Source organism: Cynocephalus volans, chromosome 5 (genome assembly GCF_027409185.1).
Source record: "Cynocephalus volans isolate mCynVol1 chromosome 5, mCynVol1.pri, whole genome shotgun sequence".
NCBI lineage: Eukaryota > Metazoa > Chordata > Mammalia > Dermoptera > Cynocephalidae > Cynocephalus > Cynocephalus volans.
Window position 1 is genome coordinate 63,016,440 of NC_084464.1, and position 20,137 is coordinate 63,036,576.

General features: G+C 48.0%; 1 protein-coding gene across 2 annotated transcripts in view; it reads right to left on the reverse strand.

Moving 5' to 3' along the window:
• Window positions 1-1,173: 1,173 nt before the first annotated feature.
• The window catches only part of TRAM2 (translocation associated membrane protein 2), a 67,912-nt gene continuing 48,948 nt past the window's right edge, over window positions 1,174-20,137 (reverse strand). The window contains exons 3-11 of one of the 2 annotated variants that reach the window (XM_063097339.1): window positions 14,131-14,240; window positions 13,507-13,623; window positions 7,338-7,396; window positions 6,388-6,472; window positions 5,697-5,767; window positions 4,189-4,293; window positions 3,768-3,911; window positions 2,761-2,857; window positions 1,174-1,467 (exon numbers count right to left, since the gene is read on the reverse strand). In XM_063097339.1, coding sequence (XP_062953409.1) covers window positions 1,444-1,467; window positions 2,761-2,857; window positions 3,768-3,911; window positions 4,189-4,293; window positions 5,697-5,767; window positions 6,388-6,472; window positions 7,338-7,396; window positions 13,507-13,623; window positions 14,131-14,240 — 812 coding nt within the window. In that variant the 3' untranslated portion in view covers window positions 1,174-1,443. Of the gene's footprint in view, window positions 1,468-2,760; window positions 2,925-3,767; window positions 3,912-4,188; window positions 4,294-5,696; window positions 5,768-6,387; window positions 6,473-7,337; window positions 7,397-13,506; window positions 13,624-14,130; window positions 14,241-20,137 lie in introns of both variants that reach the window. The other variant, XM_063097337.1, reaches the window with a different exon arrangement.

Consider the following 20,137-nt stretch of genomic DNA (forward strand, 5'->3'; position numbering starts at 1 on the left):
GGGTTTTCATAATTAGGACCTTTCAAAGCCTGTCTCCCCCTCTGGAAGTCCTCACAAGGCACCACAGGACTTGGAAGCCTTGTCTTCAGGTGGAGGGTAGGGAAAAGACTATGTCATGGAGGGGGCTCCCATCACCTAACCAGAAGAGTGATTCTGAGTCAGTCCTGGCTTCGCACAGCCTAAATGCTTTAGGTGTGCTCCACGAACATCAGCAAATGACAACAATAATTCCAAATACTTGACAAGTGAGGCCACAGTGAGAGTGGCCCAGGTGACCCTCCCCGGGACACCAGAGGACCGGCGTGAGGCTGAAGCCCATGAGGATTAGTGTTTCTGCAGCTAGAGATGAAGTCAAGGTAGCAAGTTTGGCTCCCGACAGGGCTGACACTGGCGTGTCACAGTTTAGAGCCAGTGTATCTCAGGCAGGTTTGTTAACTGCCATCTGGTTTGGTTTCGAATGCTGGTGAACGGCTGAAAAAGCAACTGCAGCTGGGGCTGCTGAAGGCAGGTTTAGGTCAGCTCCTCCTCCATTGCTGCCAACATCGCCTTTCCAGAAGAGCCTGCTGCTCAGTACACTTTCCTCTTGCTCTAACTAGTGGGAAGACTCGTCCTCCTTCAGCACTTCCCCCACAGGGCGATGGCAGGCCGGCATCCAATCCAAGACCCGCCGCTGGTAAGCTCTTGAGTCACGGGACCCAACAGAGTTAACACCATCCTTCTGGATTGAATCATCACATCCCAAAGCCAAATGCCTTGGCATTTTACAGCTAGCAGTGGCTGTTGTGCCTCAAGACGGTACGTGCAGAAGTAGAATCATACATCTCGTCATTTAATCAGCACCAAGGAGATTATGATCCAGGAGGGCTGGTCTCTCCTCTTCTTGCCCATCCACATGAGGATCACCAAGGGGCCTGCTGCCAGCCCCAGGCATAGGCTCCTTGGCACGAGGTTTCCAGACCAACAAGTCCTGGGGACTGATGGACAGGACTGCAATCTTAGCTCCCTCCCATTGTAAAAATCAGACACAGAAAAATTGCACGATCAGGTAAAATTAAGAAGTGAAAAGAGAAAGCAGCAGCCATGAAGGAAGAGAAAGAAGAGGCAAGCAGACAGTAACCATGAGAACCTGGGCTTTTAAAACCCAACACAGGACAGCTGAGGACATGAGATGGCTTGAGGGAGAGAAAGAGGAAGATTTTTGGCTTTATTGAGAATGGTTTATGGAAGAAAAAGAGAAAGCCAGAAAGTAAGAAAGAGAAAATCCCGTTTAAGGACAGGTTTCTGCTGCTGCAGACGGAGCATCACAAGCAGGAAGGAGGAGGCAGTGGGGGGCCTGGGCTCCCCACCCCAGCTGGCCCCCGCCAAGAGGATTCCTGTTCTCAGCACTTTGGCCTTAAGGAGACTTGAGTTTCTTAGTCCGTGGGGAGGTTCCGTTCTCTGTTTTCACCACTCCATTTTCATGGTAACCTGGTAAGTGGAGAGACAAACATACATGGTGTTTCCGCTGGGAATGAAGCGGGAGCAGGCCCAGTGGCAGGGCCCCACTACTGCACACGGACACGCCAAAGGGACAGTGGGTTGCCGCTCTCCACAGCGAGTGGAAGCCAGCAGACAGCTCCCGGCAGGTTCTGCTTTCCCCAGTATCTTGGACAAGTCACCCATTTGAGACGCTTGGTCTCCAACTGTCCTTTAGTGGAGGGCCTGGGATGACACACAGTAACCCAGGAACGGGCAGAAATCCGCCCAATTAGGCCTGAGGCTCGGGCGAGATACGAGCTGAAATCAGTCAGCTGTTGCCAATATTCTTAGTTCCCCACAGGCCCCTGCAGGGCGCCAGCCCATTTCAGCAATAACTCCCAGGAATAGCAGCAACAGAAGGGACAGGGAACAAGAAGCTGCAGGGACAAGGCCTTCCTCAGATGCCTGACACTTGGCTGGCAGAAAAACTGTGCTATCTTTCTATTGTTGTTAAAAACGACCTCCATGTGCTTGTGCCAAGTCAAAGAAGACGGCCTGCTGCAGCCTCCCGCCCGCACCTCCCCGCCAGACAGGCCTGACTCCTCGTCACACCCAGCTGCGCACGTGTCTGGTTCAAATACACACAAGCCTTTGCCAGGCAGGCAGCCACCTGGAGAGAGGCAGGTGAGTCAGAAAACAGATCCTGGTGCAGACAAGCCCCCAGGCTGGACTGTAAGTGCAGGGCTGGCAGTGCCTGGGTACCTGGCGGGGTGAGTGATTACTAGTGTGTGTGCAGGGGCCAAAGGAAAAGAGGGTGTTCCATCCCTGCTGCCCACCTAGCACTGTGTCACTGTGAGTCACTCCTGAAGGCAGAGGAGCAGCCAGCAACCTGGGGGGCAGGGGCAGGTGGAGATGTAGAGCAAAAGGGCAGGTGAGGACAGTGCCACCGACAGAGCCACAGCACAGAGGATGGGAAGCAGCGGCACTACTTGGCTGGGGTCCAGAAGTCACCAAGGACATGCTTCCCAATGTCCCCCACCCAGACACTGCCCTGTCCCCCAGCGGCTAGGGCTCCCAGCCTAGTTAGGGCCAACCCCGCCCACAATCTGTCCCTGGCCCATGCCCAGCCACATGCCAGTCAGGGAGCCCAGGAGCCCCAGGCCCAGGGAGGGAGTCAGGAAGGAGGAGCCGGTGGGAGTGGCCTGGCCTGGGAGTGACCAAGGAGCCAGACCCTGGCTCATCCCCACCCACTCCATACAGACTTCGCCCACTCTGCCCTCTGCCAAGGGCCCTGGCACTCACCAGATTCCCTCTTGATAAGCCTGACTGGTAGTCTGGGGGCAGCTGGCACTCTGCGCTTGGCGCTCTGCTCATTCCAGTATTCCCGCCAGTGCCGCAGCTGCGAGTGGATGAAGCGCCACATGAGCCAGGCCTGGGCGGCACACACCAGCAGCAGCACGCAGAGCCTGCAGGGGCACAGGAGTGGCTCTGGGGTGGGTCTCTGGCCCACAGCCTCGGGGGTATGCAGGTGACAAGGCCTCACCACAGGCACCCCCCATACCGCCACCATCACCAGGCAGAGCATGTACTTCAGTCAGTCTCTGCTCTAGCACACTTCAGGGGTGGTGAAGTGATGGGAGCCAGGGAGACGGGGAAGGAGGAAGCGACAGACACGCATCTAGCTCCACAATCACACCTCTTTCCATGCCTGGGGGGATCTGTGGCATGTCTCTTTTGTATCCACAGCACAGAACAAAGCTAATGTAAGCTCTACACACACTGGTAGAATTCAAATGAATTGAAATTACAATGTAGCTGAAATAACTCTGAAAGAGTGACCTCTCATTTAGCATGTCACTTAAAAGTGGAGCCTGGACCTCTGGGTTCATGGAAACACAATAGTTCCCTCACTGGTAGGGGGGCCGTTGGCCAAGCCATTGAGACAGAGGTTTTAAAGAGTCCACGTGTGGTTGTCATGATCGACTGAGAGGTGGGGTGTGAAACCTCTTGTGCACCATGAAGCGCAGGGCAAACATGAGGGGACCCACATTGGGACTGAGACAAGACCCCGGCTGCAGTCTGTGCAAACCAGGGCCAGAAGTAAAGATGGTTTTGATGGAAGCAGAAGGCTGGTGATCTCTTCTTCCCTCCGACCTGATGTCCAAAGATTTCTAGCTAAATGTGAATGTGTGGGAGACTCAAGGGTCTGCTGCCTCCTGACCTTCTGCAGAAGTTGTGCCGAGTCCACGAGGCTCCTGCCAGTGCTCAGGGAGCCCTGACTCGTCACCTTGGGCTTCTGCCCCACTCACCTGCAGAGCAAGGTGTTGAAGTTCCCCTTCTCGGGGTCAAACGCCTGGTTTTCCATGCGAGCCAGTCCAAAGCCGATGGCCAGCACGGCGAGGGTGAGGATGAAGAGGCGGGTAACCCCAAATACAGCAGCCCAGGCACTAAACCTGCTCGCAGAGCAGAAAAGGGATGTCAGCCTTTAGGGCCCTTGAAGGAACCATCACCCACTTCTCCAGAAGTGACCCAAGGGAGAAAAGGATGCAAGGCTGGCCTAGAAAGGTGCTTGAGAAATAAAATATCTGGAAAAAGATGCTCCAGGGAAAAAATAACCTCAGGGTGTCACCTACAGGTAAATGGGCAGTTTACACCCAAGTTGGGACCCTCCAATCATCCAGGCCTCAGGGGAGGCCTCTGAGCCAGCTGGCCTCCAGCAGCCCCACTTACAGCTTCTCGTTGTTTTCGTCTGCAAAGTAGAAGAGCCGAGCCATGTGGAATAGGAACTCAGTCGAGTACTGCAGCAGCAGCAAGATCAGGCCCAGGCGGCTCAGGCTGGGGGAAAAAGACGAGCTTTATATCTCTCCCCCCTGGATGCTGCATAAAGCAGAGGCCATTGCCCCATTTGGGCTCAGGCTGCCCCCCATGCCTGGGCTCTGCCTGCCACTCCCACTTTCCCTAGCTGGCCCTGCCTCATCTTTAACATGCAGTTTAACTGTCACACCTTTAAGAATCTGTCCTGATACTGACCCCCTGGCCTTCTACCTGGCTTGGCTGGGTCAGGCTCTGTCCCTGCTCACAGCAAAGCTAGCTTAGGCTCTGCACAGCACTTAGCACCTCACACTTACCACTGAGGCCGGGGCCACGCAGAAAAAAGGTGATCAGGACAGGCGTGCTGAGCTTTGACTGCACAAACATGAGGTGTTCCCACTGTCTGACTTTTCTTTACCTAAGCCTTCACAGCTAAGAGGTACATGGAGAAGCAGGGGGTCCTGCCTGTATATTGCCCCTGATCCGCACCACACTGCTAGGTGACAGTGCAGACTGGCTTCCTCAGACCTATTCTGCATGTGACACATGAGAATCCAACACTAGGGCAGAGCTGCACGAGCCCACCACAAGCCCCCACCCTCAAAGACCACCCAGGAACTGATGTTGCTACAGGCCTCCAAAGACAGGGTGCTAGAGAGCTGCCTCCCTTCCTGACTGTAAATCCAAGTCAGCCATTTTCCAATGCCTGCTGTGAGAACCTAGGAGACAATAGGCCCTAAGATCTCCAGGCACCTTAGCAAAAAGTTATATGAAGCAAGATCTCAAAATGCCAGCCTAGAGAAAGTACAGGGTATTCTCCTACACTGCATGGATAAAAGCTCAAGAAAAGTCTTAATTTTCAATGACATAGCTTATTCATCAATATGATTTTTTTCATAAAAAAGACTCTCAAAGCCAAACACAATAGCAAGTCTTTCAACTTCCAGAACAACCAAACAACCAATCATCTACTCTCCACTTCATTACAAACCAAAGGGTAGGGAATTCCAGGGCTACAAGCACTAGCGCCATCTGCAACTGGACACGGTGAGGCAGAAGCCCAGCTTCGGGCCACCTTTGACCTTCAAAGTCATAGTTCAAAGGCCAACATTCATGGGAAGTCTCCCCTGCTCTCTCATGGGCTGAGGTAGTCACTCTTCCGGGTTCCCATAGCAGATGATACGTACCGTAACACAGCGCTTACCACACTAAACTGCCTTACCTATGTATGTAACTGTCTCCCACCAGACTGAGAATGAACCACTGCAGATAAAGTAATCTTCCATTATCCATCTGTATTCCCAAGCCTTAGCATGGTCCTTGGCACAGAAGGGGTGTCTAATGAATGCTAATTGAGTGACTGTGTGGATAGATGCACGGACATAAAAGGGCAAGGGAAACCTGGCTGGCTGCAGGGTCTCACTCACTTTAAGAGGTATGCTCCAGCTATGTGGACTAGGTACAGGCAGATGTACTGGAGCTGGCGGGGAATTTCCTCCTGAAAACAAAAGAAGGAGACAGTGAACTGGCTCATTCCCTAACTGAAGGTTCAGGGAATGGAGGGGAGTGCAGAGAGCTGAGGGAGTGCCAGGCCACCCTACCCCTCCAGGCTGGGCTACTGTGACACACAGTCCCATGCTACACCAGAGTCCCATGCACGGGGCTGCTGAAAGTCCACGGGCAAGGCAGCAGTTTTGGGTCTAGTGTCAGAGGGCGAGGTGTGGGTTGAGAAAGAAGAGACAGGGACTGGGGAAGAGGGCTTTTGGAAATCTTTCAGAGGGAAACTACGAAAATAAAAAAATTAAAAAAAAAAAAAAAAAAAAGCGTGGGAATGGCAAAAGCCTTTCCATTCAATATCCAGAAGTTCAGAGTTAGATTTCCCCCAAAGCCACACATCTGACGGAGGAGGCAGGCTAGAGCCTCACGCTGGCAGCTGCTCTCAGGGGCCACATGGTGCTTCTGCAGGGGCTGACTCAGCGTTTTACTCAACATGTCCCGGTCGCCACCCAACACTTCCTGTGCTCCCAGAGGAAGCCAGGGAGGGACTGCTGGGAACAGGAGGATGGCAGTGGAGAGGAACAGCCTCCAAGAGCAGGAGGAGGAGAAGCGAGTACTCACCTTCCGTACCTTCTGGAAGTACAGCTCAGGAAGTGCATGTAGCCAGTAGGCCAGCTGGCACAGGTAGAAAAACTTCACCTGGAAGCTGGAGACAAGGGAGCGAGTCACACAGGCAGGACAGAGAAAAGTGTCCCCACAGGTGCTTGCCAAGCATCAGAAGGAAAAGCACGGGCCAAGGCTCTGTGTGTGAGCAGCTGGCCCAGGAGCAAGGGAGTGAAGCTAGTGACTATGGCACCCCTGGGCCCAGGGACCCTGGCTTCCCGGTGGCCCATGTCCTTGTTCCACATACATGATCACTTAAAGGGACACAGAAAGTCCACAGAAAGACACAAAAATGATTAAAAGAGTGCAGAGGAGGAGGAGGGGTTGGTCCTTCAGCCTTGAGGATGAAGTTGATTACGCAGCACTGGTGATGGAGCTAGTGACTTCCAAAGACTGAACGATGGGTGGCTCCAAGTGACTCGGCTCTATGTCCTTTGCTGCTGCTGCTCTTAAAGGTCTTAGGAGAGGCACACGGTGGCCTCCTAAGGGAGACGACCCAGGCACTGCCCTCCTGGCATCACCGAGAGAGGCATGGGATCTGCCTCTGCCAGGGTGTCAGTCACCAGAGGCTGGAAGGGGAGACGCGCTACGAATGTGAGTGGGTCGCCAAGAAGGTATGAAGCCCAAAGAACTTTACAGAGATGTGCTTCTGTGCATCTCATGCAGATCAGGTGCCTCTGCTAGCACTAGTGCAGATGACATTGCACGCAGGGATTCTCCGGTGAAGCCTACTGAGAGTAAGCAGCTCCCAGCCAAGTCTACTGTCCACAATACCGTGCCCCAATCAGCTCAGGGTATGACCCAGCCCTCGTGCCAGCCAGCCCCATAGTGATCTGGCCATATTCTGGGATGAGAAACCAATGCATCGGCTCACTCTTCCCTGGGGACTGAGTCATGAGAATACTCACGGGAGGTACACGTGCGGGTAGTCTTCCCAGAGACTTCTAGGGTTTGTTAAGTATCCTTCCTGTAGAGGGTGAGGGAGAGCGTTAGAGATGTGGACATGAGACCTGCTGGGCCCTGGGAAAGGTCCAAGGGTCAGGGACATACTCAGCCCCCACCTGCCACAAAGAGGAAAAGAGCAGGAAACGTGAAGGCAAAGGACCTCTCTGTGGGACCTGCTGGTACTTGGTCATGCTCTTTATTGTGAAGGGGTCATGATATAGCATATAGTAGAAAGAGCCAAGCTCTGGAGTCAGAAGACCTGTGTCTGAATACGGGACCGGCCCTCACTAGCTGCAACCTGTGAGTGAGCAAGTTAATCTCTCTAAGCAAGTTAATTAGTCTTCCTGAGCTTCAGTGGGCTCATCTGTAATGCAAGAATAAAAATACTTATCCCTCAGAGTTGTTGTTGGAAATAAATGTGACAGTGTGACAGTGTCTAGTCCTGTGCCTGGCATATGGCAACTCAGGAAATGCTGAGAGAATGAAAAGGCAAATGGACTGCAGAATCACCACCCACAGGAAAAATGGAGAGCCTAGCTTTTCACATCACCATGAATGGAAAGAACGCAGCATACCGTAGGTCTCACTGTGCGTCTGGATTCTGACCCCTATCACTCAGCATCACTGCCAGTTGTCTGCACTACTCTGCACGCTCCTTCATGCCCAGGTCTTTTCCTGCCTTTCTCCAGCATCTAGCCCAGCACCTCCTAAGGAGTGGGGGAGGCAACCCAAAATTACTCCCATCACAAAACATCAAAACATCTACGAATGCAGGATAAAAACTAATAAATCTTTTAAATGCGAAGCTGAGCTCACAATAAGAAAGGTAGACCCCATGGAACCCAAAGGGATAGGGAGCTAAAGGCCCAGGCAGTAAGGTGCCACTTTAGCAGCCTAGAAGGCACTAGTCTTGGGGCCAGGGTTTTCGTGCCTGTGGGAACAGAAGATGGTACCTTGGGAGGTAGAACCTGAGACCCTTGCATAAAATCAGGACCCTCAAAGGGCTACAATCTCAGAGAAAGGATATACTAGTAGAAAGTGTTTGCTGACCAACACAAGGAAATGGGGATGTCTGCTCAGCCTGGGCACAGAATGAAAACAAAAACATTTAACCTAAAAATCTGCAACTTCAGGTTCACTTCGCATGGGTTTGGGGTTCAAGTATACATCACCTGTGTGGTCGAGAGTCGACCAATCTAAGAAATCAGTATTAACAGTGTTGTGGGCCAGTGATTCCCTGCGGACATACCTTCATCCAAAGATGTACAGGATTCCCACAGATAAAACCCTCTAAAGATGAGTTCACAACCCAAGATTACAAAACACAGGAGGAAACAACCCACCAAGAGCAAGAGTCAGCTGACACTATAAGGGTCCAATAAAAACTTGTTGGTTGAAAGAATGAAAGAATAAATGATAAATGATTTAGGCAATCTCTCTTCTGATGAAAAAAAGAGCTCTTATTTGTCACTCAGAGAAGGCAGAGAATATTAGATTAGTATGACCTCATTTTAGAAACAGGGAAATGAAGAAACAGACAGAAGTGTCTCCTGAAATCTGAGCAGGTCCACCAACCTCCTGGTCCAATAGCTTCAGGCCAGGTTGCTTCAGTAAGTTAGAAAATCGACTGAGCTGGTGAGAAGGCTGAGAACCTCAAACGTTCATGCTGGCATTAGGGGTAGGGATTTTGCAGAGAAGGTCAACTTGGTGACCTTCTTTGCAAGAAGCACTCTAGGTTATGGTCTGTTGGATCTTCAGTTTTATTTCCAAGGGAGAGCTGATCCATCCACCCTCAAGTCACTAAATACCCTTTGATGTATCAATCATGCACTTCGGGTATAATCCACAATGCTAATCCCTCAACCTTGGGCCTCCATTATCATATTGACCCAACAGGTCCAGTCTGACACAGGTACCAGTGTAGTCATGGTAACTTAAATTGGAAGAAAAAGGTCTCACCTCAAACCCATATGGCCTCACTTCTAATCTCTTCTCACTGAGGTGGAAGGCTCTGGGCATTTAGGGTGGCAAGCAGTGGTAGCGGTGGTGAGCTCTTTCACACACACACAATTACTGGTCAGTCCACCTGCCTGTCTCTGCCTTCCCTCTCTGCCATTCATCTCACCTTCATCAGATCTCTGACCCTGGGCACAGCAATACAAGGTCTTCCGAACTCTACCTCGTTCCAGGGAAATCAGAGAGGTAAGGATTTCTCTTCCTAGAGGAAGCAGCAAGACATTTAACCATAAAAACGGCATTTCTGGGACTGAGGTGGGGAAGGAATTTCTGCCAAAAAGAAAAAAAAAAAGAAGACTGGCCAAGAGAAGCAGTACAGAGAGAAATCTAAAGCCCAGATGACCTTGTGATTTTAAACAGAGCCCTCCTTGGTGTGGCTTCTTAGGAGACTAAGAGGTCAGAACTTTGAAGCCAACAAGCAAAGAAAACTCCCCAGAAAAATGCTGCCTGCTTGCGAACGTCCAGTCCACTGGGACTGGAAAAGGGAAGAGTGGAGGCAGGAGAGCAGGGAGAGCCAGAGGAAAAATGACTCACTTCTCTGAGAACAGCCTTTTCCAGACCTCAGTCCAGGCAGCTGTCTGAGGGAGGGCTGGGCACCCCCCGCCCCCAAGCTCAGGCATGCCAAAGCACCTGAGCTCACAGGGGGCCAAGTGTGGTACAGTGAGCACCTGCAACCAACCCCAGAGCCCATCCACCGACAAGCCTCAACGGATGGTTTGGAGGAGCTTTTGGAATCCTCTGTTCTCTTCTGATTCTACAAATCAACCCATGAGCTAAGCAAGGCCTCTCAGCAAGCTGGAGCGATCCCTCCTGTTTCTCTAGCAGCCTTCGTTCTTAGTGTATGAACAAAAAGAACCACCAAAACAGCAGAATCCAGACATAACACAGCCAGTTGCTAGCTAGATTCTGACATACCTTATATCATTTGTTCATCAGGAACAACCATACACTAAAAATCTGCTCTAAAGCCACTAGCTTGTTATAAGAAATCAGTCCCGGTACAAGCAACACTATTCAAAGTTTTCCCTCTACTGGGTTCTCACTGAGCAGTGGATTTTAGGTTTTAAAATATGAAGTCAGACATCCCAAGAAAGTCAGACAGCAAAGACCAAAGCCCACCCACCCTACTTTCTCCAGAAGAGTAGTTTAGTTCTTTTTTCCCCTGAACAATGAATAGTAGATCAAAGGTAAATTAAAAGTTGGAGGTTGACATTCATACAAAATTACTGGTTGGTCCAGCCACACTCCCGGCATTCTGCCTGTATACAGGCAGAGAGAAACGTCTGAACCAAACACCAAGAAAAACCTGGTATTTCTGGTGGAAGGGACTTGGGGTACATTCTTGGTTTCTTTTTTGAACTTTTCTATATTTCTCATTTTAAAAAATAACCATCTGTGATGTCTGTAAAAACAATCAATTCATTACTTAAAAAAACTGTTGAAGGCTGGAGAAAGAAGATGCACTTGCGGCATCTTCATTCATTCTCACAGCCTGTATTTAGTGAGCACTTAGCACACACCAGGCATTGGGCTAGGGATACAGCAGTGAGCATGGTGCCTGCCAGCAAGCAGTTCAGGGTCTAGTGAGAGAGATGGACACAGAGAACACACTCATGAACAAGAAAGTCACCAGTAATGAAATGAGTGCAGGGCAGAAAATGCAAATGGAGGGAGTTCTCTGAGGAGGTGACATGTAGGTGGGGACTTCAATGGCAAGAGGAGCCAGACATGGGAGGTCAGAGGATGGAGCACTCGAGCAGAGGAACCACCGGTGCAAAGCCCAGGAGGCAGAATGCCAGGAGAGTTAGAGGCGCAGAGTTCAGAATTGTGGGGCTGTAGCAAGTGCTATGAGAACTGCAAAGCCCACGGGGTGCAGATCACATGGGTGAGGAGGAAAAACAATTTCACTGCAAGTATGATGGGGGCTCTTAAGCAGGGGAATGCATAATTTGATTTATGTTTTTAAAAGCTCCGTTGGACTGAGCAGAAAATGGAGTGGGCTGGGTGGGTGCAAGAGTGGGAACAGTCTCCTTCTGGTAGGAAGACATTCTGTGGTCCAGGCAAGAGAGACCAGTGGCTTGGACTACAGACCAGGGCTTCTCAACCTGGCACCACTGACATCTGGGGCCAGATCATTCTTTGTTGTGGGGCTGTCCTGTGCACTGCAGGATATTTAGCAGCATTCCTGGCTTCTACCCACTAGATGCCAGTAGCATATTACTAAATGTCCCTTGGGGGGCAGGGTCTCCCCCAGTTGGGGACCCCTGGACTGGGGTTAGTGGTGCAGGTAGAAAGCAGAGGACAGAATCTCAATATTTTGGAGACAGAGTTGGCAGGACCTGCTGAAGAATTGATTGTGGACAGTGAAAGAAAGAGAAGAATCATAAAAATTTTGTACCATAATAGAAAAATGTTTTTTTTTTTTAAACTAGCTGTTTTTACTCCTTTCACAAAACTACCTCTCTTCTTCTTTTTCACTTTCCTTCCATGCAGAATGGTTCAGATGGAGGAGATGAGGGCAAGGACTTAAATGGTGTTACCAGGAGCTGGAGTCACTGGAGCTTTCCATGGTCCCCTGGTCCCCATTTCCTGCTGAATATGCTGAGTGGGGAACTGACTGTCCCTGTAATAAAAGACTGTTATGCACTTCCCCAGGAAAAGTGCTATATGCTAAACTAATTAGCATCATCATTTTCAAGTCCTTGAAGAATTGAGAGGAGCAAAGACAGAGCAATTGAGCATTTTACACTCTAGAAGGAGCATTAAGTAACTTGGCTCTGGCCTCCAAATCTAGTCTCCATGTGTCACAGCTGGGCAGAGTGTGAAAGGGTAAAAATGATTCAGAGATGAGGCAATGCTTCCCCTGAAAGAGCAGTTAAATGTCTTTGGTATCCCAAGGCCATTCTGCCTCAAAGCAGCTTAGGGCTCCAGAGGTGGCATGAACTCACCATCAACGGGTTGGGAGAGGTCTGAAATGCACATGTACAGAGACTTCTGTGCATTGCACAAGGGAGGGTACATGCAATGTAAGTCCATCCCCTGGGACAGTATAACAGGGTAGCCCTGCTTGAGGGGACAGAAGTCTTAGGTCCCTCAGTTCAAATTTTTAGTGTTCTGCTTAGGAAAACTGTTCTGTGATGACATGATAATAGGTATTAAAAGCAATATACAAAAGGACATGTTGACTCCTGCTTTGAGAGTATGAATTCAACATTCAGCTCTGATGAAGGAGTGTTCCTTATGACCTGAGAGCCCATCACTGCCACTGAAGGAAGAGTAAGGAGGAGGGATCTGTGGAAGACAGGAAAGGAAATCTCAACAAGGTCACAGAGTTGATGAATTTTCCAAGCCTGGGGCCTGGACTTCTGACGGGACCAGGTTACAGACTGTGGTGCTCCAGGTGGGGGGTGGGTGCTAATTAAACACTTCCTAGCACAACAGGCAGGGTCTTGTTACAGTGAACCCCAAAGGACTGTCCGCATTCCTTTGTATGAAGGAATTCTGCTGTATCAAAAGCTGCATGAAATAAGAGTCCTATTGTGTAGAAAGGGGAGGTAGATAAACTGTCTGGTCCTGCAGGCATTTGTGAGAACGGCATTGACTCTCATAGGATTTGGTGTGTGGACAGGGCAGTGCTGGCCTTGCTTGTAGGAAGCCAACGCAGTAAAACAGAAAATGGGCAGGGCTTGGAACCAGACCTCCAAATCCAAGCTGTCCTTGCCACTTCAAAACCATATGACCATTGGCACGTGAAATTTGAACTTAAAAAACTCTTCAATCTATAAAGTAGATACCAGAATGAACATAAAATTTATCTTATGAAATAGCATTTGTAGGACGGCCTTGTAAAACAATATAATTCAATGTAGATACATGGTATCATTGTTGTAATATCACGCAATTATAACAAGGGTTTACTTTTGACAAGACTCTCCCCAGCTATAAAATGGCAAATATGCCATTTGACCTGGTGTTGCAATACCATGAGGATGCAGAAATAGTCTCAGTTCTAAGACACTTGCTCCTTTTTGTTCTTCTTCCCTAATGAGCCCTTTGCATTTATTTTATTAGAAACACAAAGGGCAGAGCTGTCCAGCAGTCCCGAGTGCCACTCACCGTCACCACCACGTAGAAGCACCATATCACTGAGCTGAGATGAAAGACAACCAGCTGTCCAGATTCATTGAACTTGCTGTGTTTGACCTTGGAGAGATGAAGCCTTTTGCTGATTTTCTAAAAATAATGAAAACCCCACATATTAATTAATATATGTGTATCCATAGTGGGCAGGTTTCAAACTCCTTTTTTCTCCCCATGAAAAGATTTAAACATCATTAGAATTTTGAAGCCAGCTATAATCCAAGTTATTTACTGTAAGGCCATTGTGTACATACAATGCTTAGTTTAAGGCAAGCATTTTGAGAAAGTGGCAAGATTAACTTCTTTAGTGTACACATAAAGAAAACATCACCGGATCATGCTAAGAATGACAGACTTGTAAGGACACTGTCTTGTCATATTTCAGACATATTTCCTTGTGTAATAAATACTGTTGTCCCATATGCTCATTAAAGAAGGCTGTGAGAGGGGACAGAGACCAAAGCGTGGTGAGGGAAGTCCAGTCAATGGGACCAACCAGGGGATGCAAATTAGGGGACTGATGGATTGAGAGGTGCAGTTTCCTGTGGGGCAAAGTCCCCCACCCCAATATATCTCCCAGAATCCAGACATGTCACTTACATCTAAAATGTACTCCTGAACCACAGCATGCAAGATGATGGTGACAAAGATGTAGAACAAGATTGTGACCAGGTCCTTGGGCCCATAGTGGTAGTGCACGGTCTCGTTGTCTGTGGAGGTAATTAGAGTCCTGTCAGCATCCCTGGAGTGAGGAAATGCTCTGGGACTCAACACTTAAGAGACAGAACACAGAATGTGCTATCAAATGCTACCCATTTGCTATAGCCCTAGACTTAGAAGAAAGCTTAAGCCCCAGAATCCTATCCAACTTCTGGTGTTGGCCTTTGGAAAAAGCCAGTGGGGAGAGCTAAAGAGAACCAAGCACACCACCATACCATGATGACTGTACGTCTCTTGAGTCTGGGCAGGGGAGCACAGTGGTTAGGAGTCAGGGATTGGAGACAACCAATGGCCCTCACTTGCTCTATCACTCTTTAGCTATGTGACTGTGGATAAGTGAACAGCCTCTCTGAGCCTCAATTTCCTCTCCTGTAAAATGGGACTACAATTACACTTCATCAAGGAAGCATAGCATGGGGGTGAAGTGTGGACTCAGATGCTAGACGGCTTGAATTTGTGTCACAGCTCTGTCCTTTACTTCCTGTGTGACCTTGGGGCACCTCTACGTGTGACCCTTCTGTGCCTCAGTTTCCTCATCTGTAAAATGAAGATAATTTCTGCATCATTGGGTTATTATGTGAATTAGATGAATTAATAAATGTAAAGTTCTTAAAACAGTGCCTGGCACATAGTAAGTGTTATATATTTATTTGCTATTATTTCTGTTGTTGTTGGGCTATTGTGAGGATTAAATGAGATAATTTGTATGCAAGATGTTTATTACAGTGCCTATAACTCACAGTAAGCATGCAATAAATGGTAGTTTATTAAAATACCGTTTAATAGTAATAAATCAGACAGAATCGCAGATACAGAAATCCTGTGAAACTCTGCTGCTGCAGCCCCTTTCTCTACAGACAGAGGAGCATCAACAGCCTCGTTCCAGTTAGCAGGCTACAGGGCTGCGAGAGCCTGGTGAACACTCGCTGGGACCTTGGCTGCTCTGTAAACCTGCCGCCCCCCATGCAGACACCCCGCTGCCTTGCCAGCTGTGCTGCATTCGCCCTGAGTCACACACATGAGTCATCTCCTTGCTGGGATGCATTTACCAGAAGGTAGACCAGGGTCAGTTTGTTTCTGGATGGCCAGGGAATGTTTAAAGCTGATTGGGTCACTCTGGGAGTCAACCTAACCTCAGCCACCCTGGACTAGGGAAATGTGGCGGTGGGTGGTGTGAGGAGTGGGAGGAAGTGGCAAGGACACAAAGAACGTGAACTTCGAAATCAGACAAACTTTCTTTTTTGCCCTGCCTTCCCCCTTTTCACAAAGACCTCCACGAGAGGCACTGGGCTAACTGCTGAAATATGGAGATAAAAGACACTGCCCCTGGTGTCAAAGCACACAGGACAACGGGAAGACTGACACATGAATGTACAATTCTGCTGCTGCAGACAGGCACGTGCTACTGAGAGGTAAACACAGCAAGCCCCAGCAGGTCAGGGTGAACAGGGTGACGTGGGCACTCAGGAATGGGTGGGGCAGTCAGGTGGAGGGGGCATCCCAGGAGGAGGAGGCAGCTGCTGCAAAGGACGCAGGCAATGAAGCCCAGTGCCAGGGGCCACAGCAGAGGTAGTTTCGGCAAGCAAGGAGGTAGCTGTGATCAGCCTTGTGTGCCACGTGAAATAGTGTGGACTTTATCCTGAAGGCAACGTGGAAACATCCAAGAATTCAAATTAAACAGGAAAATGATGAAATCTGTGTGTTGGAAAGTTTATTCTAGAAGCAGTGATCGGCAGCACGTCTGGAGGTAAGGACACTAGTTAGGAAACTGCCGCTGTGATCCAGGTAGGGAAACACAAGGGCCTGAATCAAGGCAGGAGAGAAGAGAGGAAGGGAGGGAGGAGGCTGTCAGCCAAAGAACTGGGGAGACTTGGGGACTGGCCCAGCCGACGGGGCTGAGGTCCAGGAGGGGGGTCAGGCCCCGAGGACCAGAGAAGACACAGAGGGTGAGAAAGAAGAGATGAGCCTGAGACTCATCTGAGGAGCCAGGATTACATTTTCCCTGCTTCCTTCAGAAGGGAGGATCAAAGGAGACTAATTAGATGGCAGCATTTTTTTTTTTTTAAAGATGACTGGTAAGGGGATGTTAACCCTTGACTTGGTGTTGTCAGCACCACACCCTCCCAGGTGAGCAACCGGCCATCCCTATATAGGGATTCGACCCATGGCCTTGGTGTTATCAGTACCACACTCTCCCAAGTGAGCCACGGGCCAGCCTTGATGGCAGCATTTTTTGAAACTATGAAATAACTAAACACATGCAAAGTTTCATCATCAAGAACATCATTATTAGGCAAAATGGGATTTATACCCAAACAAGCCCAGTCTAAAATTAGTGATAACATCCATCAAGACGTTAGATTATCCATTCTAAAGCCTTCAGAGGGTCACCTGCCATTCTTTACCCCAAATACTAAGTTTCCAAAGAGATATGACCATAGCCTTAAATCCTTCTTGAAACAAGAATGAATGTAGGAATAAATACATTCTGTGCTCCTGTGCTGTCGAGAGCTGCATGCACGTTTGTTTGTCAGCCCACAGATATCCATGCTGGGTGCTGGGGAGCCAGCAGGGAGCAAGGTGGGCCTGGCCCCGCCCTCCTGGTGCTTAGCAGGTACCCATCAAATCCTTATGTACCTGAAAACCATTGGCCAAAGAACTACAGCTGAACAAGAAAAAAACAAACAGCCCAATTAAAAAATGGGCCAAGGACTTGAATAGACATTTCTTCAGAGAAGATACACAAATGTTCAGTAAGCACATGAAAAGATGCTCAACATCACTAAATGCAAATCAAAATCACAATGAGATACATCCTCACACCTCCCAGGATGACTGCAATCGAAAAACAGGAAATAACAAGGTTTGACAAGGAGGTGGAGAAATTGGAGCCCTTGTACATTGCTGGTGGGAAAGTGAAATGGTGCAGCCACTATAGAAAACAGTATGGTGGTTCTTCAAAAAAATTAAAAATACGATTGCCATATAATCCAGGAATTCCACTTCTGAGTATATACTTAAAAAGCAAGATCTCAATAACATATTTGTATAGCAGCACTATTTAAAATACCCAAAAGGTGGAAGCAACACAAATGTCCATTGATTGATGAGTGAATAAACAAAATGTGGTGCATAAATACAACAGAATATTACTGGGCCTTAAAAAGAAAGGAAATTCTGACATATGCTACAAAATGAATGAACCTTGAGTACATTATGCTAAGTGAAATAAGACAGTCACAAAAAGAGAACTACTGTTTGATTCCACTTATATGAGGTACCTATGTAGTTAAATTCATACAAAAAGAAAGTAGAATGGTGGTTTCCAGGGGCTGCAGGCAGGAAGAATAGGGAGCTGCTATTTAATGGGTACAGGGTTTCAGTTTTACAAGATGAAAAGCGTTCTGGAGGCTGGTTGCACAACAATGTGAATGTACTTAACACTACCACACCGTACACATAAAACGGTTAAGATAGTAAATTTTATGTTATGTGTATTTAACCACAATTTAAAAATCCTACAAAAAAACCAGCAGCCAGATGTGATAAGTGCTCTAAAGTGGCTAGTGGGGGAGGGCGGGTTGTGCAGAACTGGGAGATCACGAACGGACCCTCTCGGGTCATGGCAAGGAATGTGGATTGTACCCTAAAGGCAACAGAAAGCTACTGGAGGAACTGGCCGTGGAGGACGATTCTCAAGTTCCTTCTGGAATCTTATCTGTAATCTGTAGCCCTCCGTCAAGGTTTTAGAATTCTCTGACGTGCATTATCTTGTGTGATTCTCACAACCATCTCATGAGATGGTCAAGGAAAGTGGATGAGGACACAGAGTTCACAGACTTAAGGGACATGGTCCGTTTCTCAGGTCTTCCTGTTTCCAGTGCCCCGGTCCACCTACCAAATGCCACCTCTGGGTCAACACAACCCGTTTCTCAGGTCTTCCTGTTTCCAGTGCCCCGGTCCACCTACCAAATGCCACCTCTGGTTCAACACAACCCTCACCCCATTAGTGGTAATATGCCACTCCTTTAATCTCTTTCTCCCACAATTATAATGAATAGCATCACACGCAAATACTCAAAAGCTGTACCCTGATTCACACGAATTATCCCTACGGCTTTCCCCCTTATCTGTTATCTTCCTACTTTTGATCAGAGTAGGAAGTAAATTGGCTTGGCCCTTCCTGCTTTCCATAGAGCCATGGAGTTTGGAACTTTGTGTTCTTCTAGGTGCTTTTTAATTCTTTTTTTCTTTTTAAATTTTTGGTTGCTTACTAATTCTTATAAATATCTCCTTGCTATCCAAGTTAGAGCTCCTACTTCCTACAGATTGCCCCTGTCCTGCATGGCTCTCAAAAGAATGGCAACAGTTTGGCAGTAACCTATTACAACTTTTTAGAAGAGGAAGTTTCAGCACTTCTCTGGGCCATGAGACCAGAGAGTGACTCTGGTCAAGAGTCACAACAGAATGCCTGCAGGGACCAGGTGGTTAACACAAATGAGCAAAGTGGCCTAGGTATCTTAACACACAACCTTTCAACACAGGCCCCACTGAACTAAGCACAACTTCCACAAAGAAATACAGTTTCCACTATTTTTCTCCAAACATATTGCCCTCTTGATCTATCTTTCACACATCCACTTTGAGAGAGAAACAAGTTTAAGAAGTATCCACTTTCCTTTTCACCTTACTAAAAGAAGTGCAACTGTTAAAACTGGGATATGGCAATTGACAGGCAGCCGCAGTGTCAGGGACACACTAGAGAGGAGTGGCAACTACAGACAACTCCAGTGGGTCCCATGGAGGTGACAGTGGCAGTGGGGAAGCTGCTTCTCAGACACTTTAGCTATAGGAGAGGTGCAGCCAGATTCCTGATATTTCAAAAGCAAAGGAGACCTTTATATGAAATCATCTGATTTTAAAATGTTGGTGACTAATTCAAAATTTTTAGAAACACTGTACAGGCCTATACCAAACTGGCCAAAGAAAGCACATCTTCAGGCCAACTCTGAACACAGGCCACCAATTTGCAACCTCTGACCTAGATGATCCCTGACAATTTTCCAACACCAATACTCTATGAATCTTCTTCCTATGCACCCCCATGGAGTATGTCAATGTGCTCCAGGGTAGGAATTAATCTAGCCTTTAAAGAAAGTACCTTCAATAATGATCTTCCACTGCAGATGGGTTATCCCACCTGCCATCAAGGTGCTTTGCTCACCTTGCTTATCGCTGATCAGTTTAAAACAAGAGCTGAAAGAATCAATAAGAGCCCCGGCTGTTTTGACAACTTCTGTTAGCAGCTGTCCCTTTTTGGCAGTAACATTCTGCTTGACCTCCTGTTTTGTTTCCTATGACTAATAGGTATTTTCCTGTTTCCTCCTGATGTCACCTGTGAGCAGCTTCTCCTGCCTGCCTTTACAGTTTCCAATCTTCTCTGGATACTACTCTGCAGTCTCTGCCCTCCTCCTCGTAATCTGACCTGGTGTCCACATGTTGCTGCTATCCCATGTGCCTTTCAGAACTCATTAGAGTCTGGGCCTCTGTCAATGAAGATTCTTCCTTTGTCTAGAAACCTGGCTGTTTAAAGAGCATCACTGTACTCCTTGGACCCTTTTTTCTCTCTTAGCTTCTTTCCTAATTCTGGAAAATGTGGATTTGTAAAATTTACTTTCTATTATTTTCTGTAATTATATCTAATTCTGTTTTCACATTATTTCAAATCTTTCATACTATATAAAAACCCAAAACATAGATATGAAAAAAAATCGCAAACAAAATCAAGAGGCAAATGATCACCTGGAGAAAACATTTACAATTCAGATCACAGACAAAGGACTAATCTTGCTAATATGTAAAAAGATCCCAGAACTTAAGGATAAAA